Source organism: Vicugna pacos, chromosome 10 (assembly GCF_048564905.1).
Source record: "Vicugna pacos chromosome 10, VicPac4, whole genome shotgun sequence".
Classification (NCBI taxonomy): Eukaryota; Metazoa; Chordata; class Mammalia; order Artiodactyla; family Camelidae; genus Vicugna; species Vicugna pacos.
In genome coordinates, this window is record NC_132996.1 from 68,956,222 (window position 1) to 68,969,882 (window position 13,661).

At 60.3% G+C, this 13,661-nt stretch overlaps 1 protein-coding gene across 3 annotated transcripts; it reads left to right on the top strand.

Annotated features, from left to right (window-relative positions):
• Positions 1-630: 630 nt before the first annotated feature.
• On the top strand, positions 631-12,159 carry SIPA1 (signal-induced proliferation-associated 1). Of its 3 annotated transcripts, none has more exons than XM_072970307.1 (16): positions 631-732; positions 3,078-3,837; positions 4,472-4,599; positions 4,683-4,859; positions 6,878-7,052; positions 7,765-7,868; positions 8,132-8,289; positions 8,388-8,997; positions 9,267-9,541; positions 10,404-10,625; positions 10,740-10,851; positions 10,946-11,054; positions 11,145-11,246; positions 11,314-11,389; positions 11,590-11,668; positions 11,772-12,159. In XM_072970307.1, the coding sequence occupies exons 2-16, from the start codon at positions 3,165-3,167 to the stop codon at positions 11,916-11,918; spliced, it is 3,147 nt and encodes a 1,048-aa protein (XP_072826408.1). In that variant the 5' UTR covers positions 631-732; positions 3,078-3,164; the 3' UTR covers positions 11,919-12,159. The 3 variants fall into 3 exon arrangements, with proteins under 3 accessions (XP_072826408.1, XP_072826411.1, XP_072826409.1); XM_072970310.1 differs by having other exon boundaries at positions 11,335-11,389; XM_072970308.1 differs by having other exon boundaries at positions 659-732; positions 3,083-3,837.
• The last annotated feature ends 1,502 nt before the right edge of the window (positions 12,160-13,661 follow it).

Here is a 13,661-nt window from a genome sequence, read left to right on the forward strand (position 1 = left end):
CGGGTGGAGGGTCAGGATAGGTGAGCACAGAGGGATGCATCGGCTGTGGAGTTGGGTTATGATGGATATCAAAGTTAGACCAAGGTGGGGTTCGGGTAGGACTGGGTCCTCTTCCTCACAAGCCTGTTCCCTTTTCAGGCTTGATCTGAAGTTTGCATTGTTCCCTTTCTCATCTCCAAACAACAAAGACTTCCCGCTCTAGTGGCAGGTTTCTACGATTATCAGCCTTGACCTTGGCCAAAAGTCTTTATCTGAATCTTAGTTTCTCCAGCTATAAAGAGGTGACACCTGTCTAAGGTGTTTCAAAAGTACACGAGAGCGGCTGTAGAGCAGGGCCCAGTGTTGATGAGCGCTCATAGTGGTACTCTGAGCACTTCCTATACGCACGGCTGCAGCTAACGCTAGGTGTCCTGGTCTAGCCCTACCAGTTGGTCTGGAAGGCAGGTACACTTGTTCGGTTTCTCGGCCGAGGGCTGGAGGCTCAACGGTTCCCAGAGCTGGGCCTGTCTCTGGCAGGCGCTCAGACCGCGGGACTGACCACCGCCAGGCCTGGAGCCCCCGCCCACTGCGCTTCCCGCCGCACACAGCTCCCGGGTCGGCCCTGCCCCCTCCGCTGCGGCCCCGCCCCCGTGTGGCCCCGCCCCCAGGCGGAGCCGGCGCCCGGAGCGGTAGCGGGAGAGCAGGCAGCGGGACCCCAGCGCCGGAGGAGGCGGCCGGGCGGGAGCCCCAGAGGTACCGGCGGGTGCGGGGGAGTGGAGGCACCTCAGTTGGGCCAGACAGGGGAGAAGGTGGTTTGGCGTGGGTCCGGGTGGTGTGTGGGTGAGAGGGGGTCCTCGCTGTGTTTGCCTCCTGCACTCTCCCAACCTCCAACTGGGCTCCAGTCCCAAGTCAGCATGTCCAGTCCCCTGCCTCTGGCAGGCGCCGCACCCCCGCCCTCCCTCTGCATGACGGTCCGGCCCGGCCGGTGTGCGGATAAGTGGATGCGGCGGCTCCTTACTCTTCTCAGCGGCGCTGGCGACTGCCCAGCTGCCGGCGGCGTGCGGGGCTCCCCCTGTTCTGGGGCTCCCCTTCTCCCTGGGCGGCTTCCTCCCCAATCTTTGCACACCGCGCCCCAATCCCGGGCCTGGCGTGGGAGGAAACATCTGTCGCGCCCCCTGGCAGCAGAAATGGGGTCATGACCTCCAGATGTGCTGGGAAGCGTCCAGCGCCTCCTCCTGGGGCAGCCAGGCCTTCCGGATCTGTGGGAGCGGGGCCGGCCCCCTCCCCCACTGTGACACAGGCCGCGAGGAATGTCCCGGCCTCAATGGACCCTGTGTGAAGCTGCTGGGTGGGGGACAGAGCCCAAGAACAGCCCCCAAGGCAGAGCCAGAGCCCGGCACTACGCCAGAGCAAGAGGCAGTGCACGCACACGGACACAGAGCTCAGCCCACACGGAACAGGGGCCTGCACAGACCCCCTCCCACATGTCCCCTCTCGCCCCCATCATACACACATCAGACACACCATGGCCCAGGCCCTGGAGCTTGGCACATAGAGCTAGGGCCTGCATCTGCCACGACACACTTAGCACATGGTGGCTTCACTTGCTTCACCTTCCTTTCAGTCTCCCAGCAGTATTGGGAGAGGACAGGAAAGGGTTAACCCCATTTTTCTGATGAGAGAACAGAGGCTCAGTGTCAGCATCAAGAACTTGTCCTGGGAGAAACCAAGGGAGGAGGCACTCTGAGCTTTGGAGGTCTGAACTTGCTTGGTTCTGGAGCTTAAGCCAAGGGGTGCACGGAACCTCTGCCCTCACCCTCTCCTAGCCCAGTTCCACAGTGTCACTGGATGATACACAGAGACCCAGTAGGTGCCTGCACCCCCAGTGATCCCTACATCCCTTCCCCCCCGCCCCACTCACTCCATCCTGGGTTCACCTGGAGGTGGCTCCTCATCACGTTCTCACACCACTCTTTGCACCTGCGTCTGGTCTTGACACATTTCCGCACTTAGCAGGTCCCTGGGGCCTTGGGTGTCTCACTCTTAACATCCTGTGAGACCTTAAGCCTTAGCCCAACCCCCTACCTGCCCCACACTGACACACACAGGGATAGACCCTGGTTAAACCCTAGAGATTGACAGACCAGCTTCAAATACTAGCCCTGACATGAAATTGCTTCAGGCACGAGCATCCCTTTATCTGGACTTCAGTTTGACTCTTGTATGCGGTTCAGACTTCCCAGTCAGCATCAGTGAAGCCAGGTAGGCAAAAGTCCCCATGGGTCCCAGTTCCAGAAAAGGGACCAAGTCATCGTGACTCCCTCCCCTTACCCCAGACATGGTCACAGTAGCCTGCAAGAGGGTCAGCCCAGGCCTGTCCTTCAGGTTATGGTGACTTAGGTCCCATGATTGAGCTAGTATGACCCCAGCACTTTGCTCAGGATGTGGGGCTGGGCAGGGGGCTGGGCCCAGAGTTGGGGCCATTTCCTGTGCCGAAGGAAGTCCTCTTACTGTTCCTGCTCCCCTGCCAGTGTCCCCTCTTGAACCCCTGTGTCCTTGAGGTATTGAGACCATGACGGCCTGGGCATTGAGACCTGGCCTCTGGGTGCTCAGCTCCTCTGGGATCCTGGAGGAAGTGGGAGGAGCAGGGAGGAAGGTCTCTGGGGACAGGACGTCCTCCCTTTGTCAAGTGGGCAGGACCCAGACACCAGTGGCCCCATGGGTTTCCCGTCCCAGCCGACAAATCATCTGTCCGGTTGCGCCAGCTCTTGGTAGGGACCCTCACTCTGACCCCAGACCAAACTTAAGGAGTGTGAGTGGAAACTGGGGAACCCTGAAAGCCCAAGGGCCACTCAGGCTCCAAGACCCTCAGGTCCAAGGCCCTGACAGCCCAGCCCCTGGCCCTGCCCAGCGCTAAGCTGGAGGAGGGGGCTGGAAACCTCAGCCCCAGGCAGACAAGGAAGTGGCCAGGAAAGCGGAAGTGGCTTTGATGGTCTCGGAGGGGGCCGGAAGCCACCCCGTGTGGTGGAGGACCAGGCTGGGGGCCTGGGTTCCTGTTTTCTCCCCAGGCCCCTCTGAGCAGCCCCCTCTTCCCTCAGGACAGGAACTGCCAGCCGACTGGGCACCAACCACCCGTGCCCGCCAATGCGGTCCGGCACCCCGAGAGCCAGGTCCGAGGCACGCCCATGTGGGCCGGCGGCGTGGGGAGCCCTCGGCGGGGCCCGGCCCCTGCGCCCACAGATGACCTCTTCGCCCGCAAGCTGCGCCAGCCAGCTCGGCCCCCGCTGACACCACACACCTTCGAGCCCAGGCCAGCCCGGGGCCCGCTCCTGCGCAGTGGCAGCGATGCGGGCGAGGCCCGGCCCCCCACGCCAGCCAGCCCCCGCGCCCGTGCCCACAGCCATGAGGAGGCCAGTCGCCCCACTGCGCCCCCTGCCCGGGTCTTCACTGACCCACTGGCACTGCTGGGGCTGCCAGCCGAGGAGCCAGAGCCCGCCTTTCCCCCAGTGCCCGAGCCCCGCTGGTTCGCCCACTATGATGTGCAGAGCCTGCTCTTTGACTGGGCTCCAAAGCCATGGGGGACAGGGGGCCATGCAGAGGCTGGCTCTGGGACCCCAGCCTTGGCTCAGGACCACATGGCCAGCTCAGACCTGCTGCTCGAAGCCCCTGGCTTTGTGAGAGAGCTTGGGGGTGAGGGCGAGCTGGGCCTGGGTGGACTGGTGTCTCCACCTGTGCCCCCTGCCCTGCCCAATGCAGCTGTGTCCGTTCTGGAGGAGCCTCAGAACCGCACCTCGGCCTACAGCCTGGAGCACGCAGACCTGGGCGCTGGCTACTACCGCAAGTACTTCTATGGCAAAGGTGAGGGGAGGGCCGCAGGGGAGAGCCAGAGGTCCCTGTCACCTGCAGTGAGCTGTCCTTTCCCTGTCAAATCCCTGGTCACAGGAAGGGTCAGGCTCTGCCTCTGGGCCAAGGCTGCCCAGCTTTACCCACCTCCCTAAGGCCAACCCCAGCTTCCACCCACAGCCGGGCATACTTCTCTGCCTCCAACCGGTTCATCCTCATACTCCTCCAGGCTGGGGAAAGATTTCCTATGGACATTTCTGTGACATGAAAACCAAACCCCTCCACCCAGGAACCTTGTTCTCATCGGTGCCCAGAAGGAAGGGCCCCAGACATCCTGGAGAAGAATATGACATGGTGGGAGGGGCCATGCAGGATCTAGGCTTTTGAGAAGGCAGACATGGCCCCCTGGGTCTGGGGCACGATATATGGGTGGGGCTGCAGAAGGGCAAGGCATAGGGCCAAGTGTACAGGCACAGGCCGGGATCTGGCCGCTAGAATGTTGGCGGGGCTGAGGAGGGGACAGGACTTAGTCCAGGATCTGAACTAGCATTGAGATGGGACCTGGGGCGGGACTTAGTGATGGGCAGGGTCAGGTGAGGGTGGGAATACCAAGGAATGGGACTGGTCACCCACCCCTCATGCCCCATAGAACACCAGAACTTCTTTGGACTGGACGAGGTGCTGGGCCCGGTGGCAGTGAGCCTGCGACGGGAGGAAAAGGAGAGCAGCGGCGGGGGCACTCTGCACAGCTACCGCATCATCGTGCGGACCACGCAGGTGGGCTGGAGCCATGGGAATCAGGCATGGATTGCCTCCTCAACTGCCCGTTGTATCCTGAGTGCCTCTATATCCTTTCTTAGCTCCGGACCCTCCGTGGTACTGTCTCGGAGGACGCGCTGCCTCCAGGGCCCCCAAGAGGCCTGTCTCCAAGGAAGCTTCTAGAGCACGTGGCCCCGCGGCTGAGCCCAGCCTGCTTGCGCCTGGGCTCAGCTTCACCGAAGGTGCCCCGCACGCTGCTCACGCTGGACGAGCAAGTGGTAGGTGGGCGGGGCACTGCTGCCCTACGACTGGACCTGGTCTGAACCCAGCCTGCCCAGCTCCCAGCCACCTAGCCTTGATCCTGATCCTGGGCTGGAGGGGGACCCCAGGAGAGCTGGTTTTTCAAAAGGAGAGCATCAGAGGTCATCTGAGGCCTTGCCTCTCAAAGTAAGGTCTGTAGACCAAGCAGCATCCACACCACCTGGGAGCTTGTTAGAAATGCAGATTCTTGGGCCCCACCCCAGACCTACTGAATCAGAGCCTGCACTTAAAGAAAATCCCGAGATAATTCTTATGTACATTTGGGTGAGGAGCACTGGTCTGCCACCGCTTCTTCCTGAAAGTCCCTCTTGTTCCTTGTCAGTTTGCCCTGCAAGGCCCTGCTTGGTCTCCTCCCAGTTTGCGATGCTCACTCCTTCCTGGGGCTGCCCATTCCACTGTGGGAATGCTTGAGCCAGTTGGAAGTCTTCCCTACCCTGTGCTGAGAACTGCCTACTGGTCCTGATTCTCCTTTTTTGTCAATCCATCAGTCATTCAACAAACATTTTTCTCACACCTTCTTGGTGTCAGGCCCCAGGCTGAATGCTGGGGACCTGTCTAGACCAGGAGCTGTCCTTGAGTAGCTCACAGCCAGGTAGAGGGGAGAGACCCACAGAGAATCAAGGATAATGACAGAGCAGGATAACAGTGAAAGGGGAATGCAGAGGGTGCCATGGGGCACCAAGGTAGTGCTGACGGCCCTTCCTTGGCCAGGGGTTTAGCATCATGGAGGAAATGCAAGAGCTCAAACCAGGAAGAGCAGGCAGAAAGAACAACTTGTGAGAAGCTTAGAAACTAAAAGCTGTCACATAGGAGTCCTGTAGGTAGTTCAGTGTGGCTGGAGTAGGGCTTGAGGGCAAAGGATTGGGAAGGGCTTGTGTTTGGTCCTGAGGGCACTGTGGAGCCATGGACGATCTGAGAGGTGGAGCAGCCCTCTGGTGTTGGGGCTAGACTGGAGGCCTGGCTGAAGGCTGTTGCAGGTCCAAGCCAGACCTGGTGGCGACAGTGGCAGAGGTGAAGAGGAGGTCAGTCCAGGAGTAGTGTGGGTAGCCTTTGTGACTGACTGGAAACGTGGGAGTGTTGCAAGATCCCCCAGCTTCTTGGCCCCTGGGAGTGGTATTTTTTTGGAGCCAAGGACCCAGGAAGAAGGGCAGGGTGGGGTAGTCACAGTGAGGAGGTGAGGTGCCAGGTGCTGGAAGGACATCCGGGTAGCTGGAGATTTGAAAGGTCTGGGCTGGAGGCAGAGATGGGGGTGTCATTCCATGAAGATGGCTCCCTTGGCCACTGAGGCAAAGAGTATGGATGGAGAAGAGGCCCAGGCAGGAGAGGGTGGGTCCCTGGGATCTCAGGTAAAGTGAAATTCCAGTTGTCCCAAGAGCCAGCTATCGTGAGTGGGTGCCAAGATGAGACCACACCTTTGGCCATAAGAGAGGATTAGGTTTGAGCTGGAGTGGAAGTCGGGGTGCAGGAGTTAGGAGGGATGAAATTAAAGCCAGGGGACTGTGGATGTAGACAACTTAGTATGAAGATGGGAGGTCAGAGCTGGAGGGGCCCCTGCCTTGCCTGCCTGGTGTCAGGGCGCCCTGAGCTGCGCACAGTTAACCCCAGGTGGAAGGAGCCAAAAGAGTCGGAAGCAGAGAGTGAGCAGAGGCAGTGCGGGGCTCTGGGCCTCCAGGCCTCCAGAGGCCAGGGAGGATGTGCCTGGGATTCGAAGGAGGGGAAGACAGGCTAGCCTTGAGATAAGGATGACAATGTGGACATTTGTTGGGATCTACTTTCCTGAGTTCTGGGAGTAGGAAAGACGGAACCCACTTGATAGGCGAGGACACAGAGGTGGCTTAGAGAGGGCGGTGCTCAGGGCCACACATTGAGGCAGTCCAGCCCCCGGGCCAGTGTCCCATCCACTCCCCAAGGCCCGGGGAGGGGTGGGGCTGGGGACACTGAGGCCTGTGTCTTCTGCCTGTGCCCTCCCCCGCAGCTGAGCTTCCAGCGCAAGGTGGGCATCCTGTACTGCCGGGCAGGCCAGGGCTCGGAGGAGGAGATGTACAACAACCAGGAGGCAGGACCTGCCTTCATGGAGTTCCTCACCCTGCTGGGTGATGTGGTGCGGCTCAAAGGCTTTGAGAGCTACCGGGCCCAGCTGGACACCAAAAGTGAGGCCCAGGGGGCTGGGGGGTGGGGGCAGACCCATGGTGAGAGGTGGGCTGCCTTGGTGAGAGCCAACTTTCCTCTTCCGTATTGCCCTGGGGCTGGGGCCAGCGGGGTGGAGAGTTCTTTGGGTGGCTGAGGACGTGGGTCAGGGGCTGCAAAGGCTGGGAGGAGGGGCTGGGGCTGTCCCCCAAGGCCTTAGTGCCCTTCTGTCTGAGCTGGGCCAGGTGGGTATGTGGGCACCACCCCCTCCATCAGACACACATATTCCAGCAGCCCAACCTCCTGGGGAGCACCCCTGCCTCCCTGGTTGGAAGGGCCCCAGGGTACCTGGGAGGTGTTTTTATCCAGCATCTCCTGCCTGCCTTCCGCTCTTTCAGCTGCCCCACACATGCTGGTGCCTGGGCCAACATCTGTCCTCTCCTGAGACATCTGCCCCCGCCTCCGCCTCCCTCCTAGCAGGCCATTTCTCATTTCTGTCTTCGTTCTGTCTCAGCATCCCACCATCCCAACTCCAGGCTGGATCCTGTGGGGGGAGGGGAGCAGCCAAGGCTGAGGCCCTTGGACCTTGTGGCCTGGACATTGGCTGATGGCATGAAGGGGTTGTCCACCTGCTGGCTGTGGGTACAGGGCTCCAGACTGCAGGCAGGGAAGACAGGTTCAAGCCACCCAGATTCCTCTTGCTTTCCTTCTGTGCCCTCAATTCCCTGGCCACAGCGGATTCCACGGGCACACATTCCCTCTACACCACGTACCAGGACCATGAGATCATGTTCCACGTGTCCACGATGCTGCCTTACACCCCCAATAACCAGCAGCAGGTGTGTGGGGGCTAGGGTGGGGATGGGGGTGGCCATGGACTTCTGGGGGACCATGGAGGGGTGCTGTGTTTGAGCCTTGGCATGAGCTCTCCTGAACCACAGCTACCCTCCCAGCTAGAGTCCCTCCCCAAAGACAAACACCCCAGGCCTTCACCAGGGACAGGTGGGAGGAACCACTGGTGCCCAGGCTCTGCCTTGTCCGAATGAGGAGGGACTTGGGGGCAGACAGGTCCCATTCACATCCCCCACCATCTAACCCCTAGCTCCTGCGGAAGCGCCACATCGGCAACGACATTGTGACCATCGTGTTCCAGGAACCAGGCAGCAAGCCCTTCTGCCCTACCACCATCCGCTCCCACTTCCAACACGTGTTCCTAGTGGTGCGGGCAGACGAGCCCTGCACTCCACACACCTCCTACAGGTGGGCGTCCAGGGTGGGGGGCGGGATCTCAGTTCTGCCAAGGGTACCTCTTCCTAGACTCTCCCTGTGGCCCCTGACTACTAACTCCTTCACTGTAGGGTGGCCGTGAGCCGCACTCAGGACACCCCAGCCTTTGGGCCAGCTCTGCCCCCTGGCGGAGGTCCCTTCGCCGCCAACGCCGACTTCCGGGCCCTCCTGCTCGCCAAGGCGCTCAATGGCGAGCAGGCGGCGGGCCACGCACGCCAGTTCCACGCCATGGCCACGCGCACACGCCAGCAGTACCTGCAGGACCTGGCCACCAACGAGGTGACCACGACATCGCTGGACTCGGCTTCGCGCTTCGGCCTGCCCTCCCTGGGCGGGAGGCGGCGGGCGCCTCCCCGGGGCCCGGGCGCCGAGCTGCAGGCGGCGGGCGCGCTGGTGTGGGGCGTGCGCGCGGCCCCAGGGGCGCGGGGCGCGGCCGGAGCCGAGGCGAGCGGCCCCGACGGCTCCGAGGTGCCCTGCCTGCTGGGCATCTCCGCTGAGGCGCTGGTGCTGGTGGCACCGCGTGACGGCCGAGTAGTCTTCAACTGCGCCTGTCGTGACGTGCTGGCCTGGACTTTCTCCGAGCAGCAGCTCGACCTCTACTACGGCCGCGGAGAGGCAATCACGTTGCGGCTCGACGGGCCCCCGGGCCAAGCTGTAGGCGAGGTCGTGGCGCGCCTGCAGGTGGGGTGCGCGGCGGGGAAGGAACTCCTCGTTCCCACCGCCGCGTCTGAGAAAGGGAGTCAGGGTGGCGGGGTTGGAGGGGGCACACCCAGCCGCGGAGCCTGGCAGAGCTGGAACTGGGGTTCCCCAGGTCCCCCATCTGCAGGGTGGGTTGCTAATGCCCTCCTCGGGGATGTGGAAGGGTCCGTGTGACCTGGCAGGGGTCTCTGGGACTGGCGCTGGGGCGGCCCCTCCTCCGGCAGCCCCGCTCACACACTGCCCCGCCCCAGCTGGTGAGCCGCGGCTGCGAGACCCGAGAACTGGCGTTGCCCCGCGACGGCCAAGGTCGCCTGGGCTTCGAGGTGGACGCCCAGGGCTTCGTCACGCACGTGGAGCGCTTCACGTTCGCAGAGAAGACAGGGCTGCGGCCTGGGGCGCGCCTGCTGCGCGTGTGCGGCCAGACACTTCCCACCCTGGGTCCCGAGGCCGCTGCCCAGCTGCTGCGCTCGGCGCCCAAGGGCTGCGTCACCGTCCTGCCCCCAGATGAGAGCGGCCGGCCCCGCAGGTCAGGGCGCTGGGAAGCAGGGAGGTGGGAGGACCCGGGAGGTGGGAGGACCCGGGAGCTGGCCACCGTAGCCTGCGCCTCCCGTGTCGCTATTAGCGACAGGAATCTCGTGTGGCGGCTTTTCCTTGTTGAGAGAATCCCCGTCTCTTAATCTCTCTGAACTGCACATTTCTTATAAGTAGAACGAAGTCAATTAAGCACATTGCCTTCACTGCTCGAAAAATCGAATAGCAGTCCCCACGGTCTTTTGGGCCATCTGGTCTCCGCTGCAGCAGCTACTCGACTCTATCATGGTAGCACGAAAGCATCCATAGATGATATATAAACGAAAAGTGTGGCCCGGTGCCACCAAAACTTTATTTATGGACCCTGAAATTTGAATTTGATATGATTTTCACATGTCATGAAATATTCTTTTTATTTCTTTCAAAGATTTAAGAATGTAAAAACCATCCTTAGCTTTCAGTGGTACAAAAACAGGCACATAGGCTATAAAAGACAAGAAAAAGGCCCCGGGTGGATTTGTCCCCAGGCAGTACTTTTTGGGTATCTGTGCTAAGTGGTTTTCCGTGTTATTTAAATCCTTACAGCAAGCTAGCAGGTCGGTACTATTATCCCCATTTCACAGATGGAGAAATTGGCATTCAGAGTGATTTGCTACATATACACAGGGGCAGCACTGCAAATTTGAACCGAGGACTGGAAAAATGGCCTGTAGCCAGGCAAACAGTTTTCATTGTTGGAGAGTTTGGAGCGCTCTTCTCCTGGAAGTGAGCCTCAGGCACAGCTGGGAGTAGGGCCAGTGATGTGGGATGCTGGGAGCCAGGCGTTCCTGTCTGACGCTGTCCCTTCTACCTCCCAGGAGCTTTTCGGAGCTGTACACACTGTCTCTGCAGGAGCCTAGCCGGCGGGGGGCCCCAGAACCGGTGCAGGATGAGGCCCCAAAAGTGGCCCTACTGCCCAGCACGACAAAGCAGCTGCTGCAAGTGTGCCTAAACGACGGCAGTGGTCCTCCAGGGCCCGGGGACCTAGCCGAGGAGAGGACTGAGTTCCTGCACTCCCAAAACTCACCATCATCCTGCAGGTGCACCCTCTCGGCCTTCCTTCTTCTTCAGCCAATGAACTTGGACAGGAAAGCCTCTGTAAGCAGGGGCCACAGGTGCAGCTTCTAGCACTGAGCTGTCCCTGCTCTTCCCAGCTCCCTGTCAGACGAGGCCCCAGTCCTGCCCAACACCACCCCAGACCTCCTCCTTGTTACAACGGCCAAGCCGGCAGCACCCAGTGCTGGCAGGGAGATGCCTCCCACCCAGGTGAGCAGAAACAAGGCTCCAGAGCCCCACAAGCAGGGATGGGTACAGGGTGATAGTGGTTGTCACTGCCTCTATACCCATTTCTGCCTCCCAGGACAGTCCGGGCAGCCCCAGTAGTTGTGAGGACAGGGGCAATCCCACCCCAGAGCTGAGGGCCTCCTTCCTGCCGCGAACCTTGTCTCTGAGGAACTCCATCAGCAAAAGTGAGTCTGGAGCAAGATGGGGTCAAGGAGGAGGGCAGCAGGGGGCCTGGCCTGGGCTTCCCTGGCTGAGCCCACCTCCTGTGCCCACAGTCATGTCGGAGGCAGGCAGTGAGACCCTGGAAGATGAGTGGCAGTCAATCTCGGAGATCGCCTCCACTTGCAACACCATCCTGGAGTCGCTATCCCGGGAGGGTAAGGCCACCAGGGTGCTGGGGAGAGGAGCCAGAGTGGGGCTTTCTCTCTTTACCTACCTGCCCAGATGGTCCCTCTGTCCCCACAGGACAGCCCATCCCAGAAAGCGGAGATGCCAGAGGAACTCCAAAGTCTGACGCTGAGTAAGGCTCCCAGCCTAGTCTACCCCTTCAGCCCCAGGACCAGTTTGTGCCCATCCATTAGAGTCCCAGGGCTCTGCTTTCCCATACACATAAGCCAGAAGACAGGGGTTGGGTTCCTCTCATGCGAGTGGGTCTGGGAACCAACCCATGGTGCCGCCCTCTGCCCTAGTTCCTCTGAGTCCTGACCCCCATGTCCTTAGGCCAGAACCTGGAAACCTGTCTGAGAAGGTCTCTCACCTGGAGTCCATGCTCAGGAAGCTGCAGGATGACCTGCAAAAGGTGACACGGTGGCTGGGGGTCAGCGAGGATTCACAAGGCTGCCCTAGGAAAGGGGTCAGGGGCCGGCCACTCTAACTCCTGCCTCCCCCCAACCCCACCCCAGGAGAAGGCAGACAGGGCAGCCCTGGAGGAGGAGGTGCGGAGCCTGCGGCACAACAACCGGCGGCTACAGGCCGAATCGGAGAGCGCAGCCACCCGCCTGCTCCTGGCCTCCAAGCAGCTGGGCTCCCCCACCACTGACCTGGCCTGAGCCGTCTGGTCCAGCCTCATCCTGGCTGCAGAACTGCCCGGGTCCCTCAGGACACCTGGGTGACACCAGGCCCTGGGCCCCCCTCAGGAACTTACCCTGCGCAAGGCGCAACTTAGCACTGCCCCCACTCCCCTGCCCATTATTTGGTGGCAAAGTTGCCCCTACCCCATCCCTGTTTGTAAATATTCTGTGGGGGAAAAGGGACTTCAGGGAATAAAGAAGCCACTATTATTTGTGTCTACACAGGTGTTCATGACATGATTGGGGAAAGGGTTTTGCCCCCACAGGCCCCAGCCAAGCTCTGGGGACTGGGTAGAAGGGCAGGCCCAGGGGACACTGGCCTCAGAGATGGGCAGCCACCAACTAAGGGGTTTTCTGAGACTAGGCCTACAGCTTCTCTCCCACAAATGTTTATTTGGTCTGATGCCCTAGAACCAAACCTGAGATCAGGAGCAGAGGGTGGGCCTGCAAGAGAAGGGAAGGCACTTAAGGATCAAGGAGAGTCTGACCATGCCCCCTTATAAATCCCTGTCCTCCAGTATAGACACTCCTCTCCCCTCTATAGTTAGCAAGCCCCCAAGCCTGGCACTCCCTCAGTTACCTGGCCAGAACTTGCAGGGCCCAATCCCAGAGGTAGTAGCTTCTCTTCCTTAGTTGACTGGGAGGTGTTTCCATGTCCCAGAGGGCATCAGCCCTTGACCCACTTCTCTCCTCACCAGACCCAGCCCTTTCCTGTGAGTGGCATCAGCAGGTTCAAACTTGGATTTTGTGTAAACTCTGTTTTCTGGATCAGAGGCCCAGACAGGGCACCGAAGTGCCTAGTCCTGACCTACTGAGACCCAGGCCCTGGGGTCCACTAACATAGGCTTTGGCAGGATGAGAAACAGAGCTTCAGTGAATCAGGCTTCATGGAGGAGGTAATGTGAGGGCTGAGTTTGGAGGCTGATTAGGAGCTCACCAGGTAGAGAAGTCAAAGGCATCCTGGGTAGGACCATTCTGGAGGCCTACTGGACTGGAGTCTGCTTATGCAAGGACCCAGGGTCAAAGAGGCTGGACCTGAGTCAGAAAGGTCTGTGAATATGTGCACTAGGGATATTGGACTAACAGTCCCCAACACTGTGCCCCAGCTTTCACCTGGCAGACTGTAGTGAGAGCCTGCACAGGGCAGTGTGGAAGGCCCTGGTTACTTTCTGGGTGTGAGTCTGCAGAAAATGGGACTGGTTATGTGACTGATAGATATTCAAAGGGAGGAGGATGAGATTTTTGTGTTAGAGCCCCTTGGCTGCAGGGAAGGCAAGACCAGGGAGGAGGTTGTAGCAGCAGTCCCAGCGGGAGGAAGCAGTGGCTTAAACTAGGTGATAGTGGAGAGAGGAGAGAAGTGAGCACACTTGCCAGGACCTGGTGAGGAGTGGACTGGAGTTGCTAGGGGAGAAGATGCAGAATCCACAGTGGTGGTCAGGCTTCTGGCTGGCGCCCCTGGAGGATAGTAAAGCCATGGCTGAGACGGGAAGGGGAGGGGCAGGCTGGGGATGGCTGGTGTCGTTTGGAATACGGGGAGTTTGCGAGGCCTGAGGGATGTCAGTGTGAGATGTCCAGTGGGCTGGCACGCAGGAGAGAGAAGTCTGGGCTGGAGACAAGGATTTGGAACTGATTAGACATGAGCATGATGAGGTTACTCAGGGAGTGAGGGAAGGACCATGAGAGGGCTTCCGGGGGTCACGGGAGTTCACTTCAGGACACTGG